Below are 3932 nucleotides of genomic sequence, written 5' to 3' on the forward strand. Positions count from 1 at the left end.
TTCCACCCAGTATTGTTGTTCCAATTGCATCCGAATCTACTCTTCAACGTAATCTGTATTTTTTACACCCAATTTAACATATGCACGAGAAATTTAGACAGTCGAAACAACCCTCATGCTCTGGGTACAACTTCGATTAATAACTGAAGATTACATACTTCAATAGGAAATCATATTTACTATGTATTTTGGAGAGAATATATATAAAAAAGGCACATACTCGAACAGTCGCTGACCATGGGCCTGCTTCTATATTCTTTTTGGCCTTTCGCCAAAAAGAAAATAAAAGGCTGATAGACCTTGTGCTGACAGTTGTGATGCCTAGAATATGGTCACGGGCTCACGGCCTCCTTTCCAAGTCCAGAAGAAGATCGTGCCCATGTCTATCAATCCTCTATGTTGATAACCACAGCACTTGGGCTTCTTTCAGGCTTCTTGAAGCAGGCAAGCCGTGCTAAATCGTTCGTGGATTCCGTGATCCTCTCGATCTGAGCAACGATGTCGGAGAGAAGAGATGCAACGACTGCCACATGCATCGCTTGCAACAGGGCACCATCCTCGGAGAACTCGGTTCCGAAGTCACTTGCGGCTTTGGTGGCTGCAGACATGTCGCCGTTGGCTGGAGATGGCGCAGTCATCGTCCGAACTGTCAACGAGAGCCCCCTGAGCACCCTTGCAGAGTGCGAGCTCATTGCAGCGCATGCGGCTCCAGTTCTCAGGCATAGCTCTGGATTGGCTTCAGGATACTGAAACCCAAAAAAGCAGTGATACTATTAGTCAATTTGGTCAAAGTTAGCTAAGTTTGATTTAGAACAAACCTAGCTACTACGACATGGGTTTGGAATTTTTTGCGATTACCTGAGACCCTTTTAGGATGATGACACAGGAAGCAAGAGCCTCCATTGAAGAAGCACATTGGCGACAAAGAGTGCCGAGTTCTTGGTATTGCTTCCATGGGTGGCGGAAGCCGAATTTGCCGTGAATAGGCTCCCACCTGGCAAAAGTGCTCTGCAGTATTGGGATAATAATACATATATGACCGGATTTATGTGTGTTTTTTGTTTGACAGTATACTCAACAAAAAGGAAAAGAAATTGGCAATCAGGCCGAACTGAGGTGAGCTTACCAAAGAGTCCTCCCTGACCTTCGAATTGAGGACGCTCTTGTACACATGAAGAAAGGCTTTGCCTTCTAAGTTTTCGCATGAAGAGGTCTCTCCAAAGCATTCAGATTCCATTCCTGCACATATGAGAAACTTTTAGTCCCATATACCCTGGGAATCTGTAAAGTATTTTCTCACTGAATCGTGGCCACCAGTCACCAGAAGATTACCGATTTCTAGTATGCAAAACTTATCAGTGAAAATGTTGAAGACACTGCAGCCAAATGCTCATTGGTATAGTTGCTCTGTACCTTCAAGGAACTCCGCCAGTTTGTCGAGGTTGCCGGCGGCGAGGTTGTGGAGGTCCTCGCCGGCCCAGACCGGGAAGACGAAGACAGTGGTGAAGAGGCAGGTGGCGACGCCGACGGCGATGGTGGTGACGCGCTCGTGCGCGAACTCGATGAGGTCCTCGACGCGGTAGCTCGACACGGCCACCATCGCGAAGGTCAGTATGAAGATGAGCACGCCGTAGTCGTACCTCGCCTTCACCTCCGGGATGAACCTCGAGAACGTCGCCGCCGACGCTACAGATCGCGAACCACCACGATGGACCAAGGTGACGACATGCGGCGTAAACCGTAAATGCACCAGTACGTGACACGACAGATCTGAACTGATGACGAGCCGCCATTCCATTGACGTGTGCTTTATATACACTGTACCTGCTATGAAGATGAACACGGCGAGCAGTATGGGCTCTCCCTTCTCGCCGCCGAGCTGCGCCACCAGATGAGCTCCGACGGCGAGGGAACCGCCCACCAGCGTCGCGAGAGCTCTGTTCAGGCCTTTACTCAGCGTGGCGCCTGTTGCATAATTAAGTTAGGTCTTCAGAACGAACGTGTCCAAGTAGTTCCGGCAAGAGATGAACTGCTGCCCGTCCATGACCTACCAACGGTGAACTCCATGACGAAGACGACGGTGATGACGGCCCAGATGGTGGAGTCCCCCCAGCCGTTGAACAGCGGCGTGACGTAGTAGAACACGGACACCAGGGTGAGCGCCAGCCCGACCTTGAGCGAGTGCGCCACCCGCCGCGGGTCGTCCAGCGCGATCCTCGCAAGCTTCCCGGCGAGCCCGGCGACCGCGCGCCCGAGCCCGTCGGACGCCGAGCGGAGCCGGTCCCGGCAGCTCGCCAGGAACCCGGCGTTGCTCTCGCCGCCGCCGCCATTGTTGATCTCCTCCGTCGCCTGAGCTGCTGGCTCCATGGCGCCCTCCAAAGCCGTGGACTCTAGGTGGATTCTCGCGTGCAGTGTTGTGCAAATGGGAGGCTAGCTACTGCTAGATGTTGATGCAAACGGCTGGCGTTTTATGGTGCTTGGTAATGTCAAGAATAACTGAAGGCTCCAGATTCAATGGTTAATTAAAAAGTGAAACAAACCAGGTACAGAAACCTTGAGCGAGTGCGCCACCCGCCGCGGGTCGTCCCGGGAGGTCTTGGCCAGCTTCGCCCCGAACGCGACGAGCGCGCGCCGGACCTTGTCCAGCGCCGGCCGGAGCAGCTCCCGGCAGCTTGCCAGGAAGCCGCCGTTGCCGCCCTCGGCGACGCCGCCATTGTTGCGCTCGGCCCCCTGAGGAGGCTCCATCGCAGCTCACTTACAGAGTTACACGTACAGGTCGCAAAGCTGTGGGCTCTAGGGGAACACACTCGTATGTGGAATGGGTGGCGCATGAGGACTTATATATAATAAACGGACTCGTTTTTTTTTCTACGCTCCCACATACGCATGTGCTTTCGATGCTGTAATCCATCTGTAGCCAAGGGCCAAGATTCAACGGTATGACGATGATTATATTATAGAACTAGACACTAAAACGCCTGTAGGGGCAAAACCGGAAATATGTACACGATCTCATCCGATGGCGGAGTTTCTTTCTTCGACTTGAAGCCTTCTCCGCGATGCCGCCATGTCGATGAAGATCCGGTTCGCGGTTTTGGGTGTCCGCGAAACCCGAGTAGGTGGCCGGTTTTGAGAAAACCGCCAAAACTCCACGCGCGGGAAGATTCCCGCCTCTACGCCGTGGCCCTAGACGTCATTCCCGCCTCGGCCTTCTGACGGCCTTAGACGCCGCCCGACGGCCGTCACCTCCTCGCCCGCAGCGAGGCCCTAGACGCCGTCAACACCTGTCGCCTCCGTCAGTCCCGAGACAGACGTCCGTTTCTCCACGACTTGGCGTCTTCAACCGCCGTCCGCCTCCTTGGTTTTGTGGCGCAAACCAAGAAACACGCCTTCCGTCGCCGCTTGCGCCCTCGATTCAGGAGTGGACGCCTCAGCTGCCGCCCGGTGTGAGCTCCTCCACGGCAACTCTCCGTCGACACTCGACGCCCGTGTACCTGCAACCAAAGACCAAGCACACAATCACACCGCACGGTTGACAATTCACTCATCACAACCAGGATAGAGTACTCCACATCCCTCACTCTGTTCCATTTCAAACCCCATTTTGTAGGTTTTCCATGAGTCCATTTTACTGGTTTAGTCTGCGACCGCGTGAAAGAATCGGGCAATATGCACAAATGAGAAGGACATCTATGATAGAGACCTTAGTTAGGTAAAACCCAATTATCAAGCTAGCGAGTGCTATCGCTGTCATTTTACTGGGACTGGGAGTACAGCAAAAAAAGATAAAGGAAATAAAGACGAATGAAGTGCCAGCAAGGTGGTAGTTCAATGCAACAGCTTTGAATTAGGGTTGCTCTCCCGGCGCCATTCCAAGTCAGATTCCATGGATGACAGGAGGAGCATAGTAGCATACCATCACATGAACCCAG

At 52.9% G+C, this 3932-nt stretch overlaps 1 protein-coding gene across 1 annotated transcript; it reads right to left on the reverse strand.

The window, feature by feature from the left end:
• Positions 1 to 368: 368 nt before the first annotated feature.
• LOC120640114 (aluminum-activated malate transporter 1-like) lies at positions 369 to 2745 on the reverse strand. Its single transcript, XM_039915994.1, has 7 exons — positions 2541 to 2745; positions 2052 to 2390; positions 1825 to 1965; positions 1414 to 1686; positions 1127 to 1239; positions 859 to 1008; positions 369 to 746 (listed from the first exon to the last, which is right to left on the reverse strand). The coding sequence occupies exons 1-7, from the start codon at positions 2743 to 2745 to the stop codon at positions 387 to 389; spliced, it is 1581 nt and encodes a 526-aa protein (XP_039771928.1). The 3' UTR covers positions 369 to 386.
• Positions 2746 to 3932: the final 1187 nt, after the last annotated feature.

This window comes from Panicum virgatum, chromosome 7K, assembly GCF_016808335.1.
Source record: "Panicum virgatum strain AP13 chromosome 7K, P.virgatum_v5, whole genome shotgun sequence".
In the NCBI taxonomy this organism is placed as follows: Eukaryota; Viridiplantae; Streptophyta; class Magnoliopsida; order Poales; family Poaceae; genus Panicum; species Panicum virgatum.

What these genes read in the sequence shown, in the direction of transcription:
- LOC120640114 (XM_039915994.1), bottom strand. Translation starts at nt 2,745, where the DNA reads ATGGAGCCTCCTCAGGGGGCCGAGCGCAACAATGGCGGCGTCGCCGAG. An exon ending in ACTGGCGGAGTTCCTTGAAG is followed by an intron (nt 1,240 to 1,413) that starts GTACAGAGCAAC and finishes TCATATGTGCAG; the next exon opens with GAATGGAATCTGAATGCTTT. An exon ending in AGGTCAGGGAGGACTCTTTG is followed by an intron (nt 1,009 to 1,126) that starts GTAAGCTCACCT and finishes CCAATACTGCAG; the next exon opens with AGCACTTTTGCCAGGTGGGA.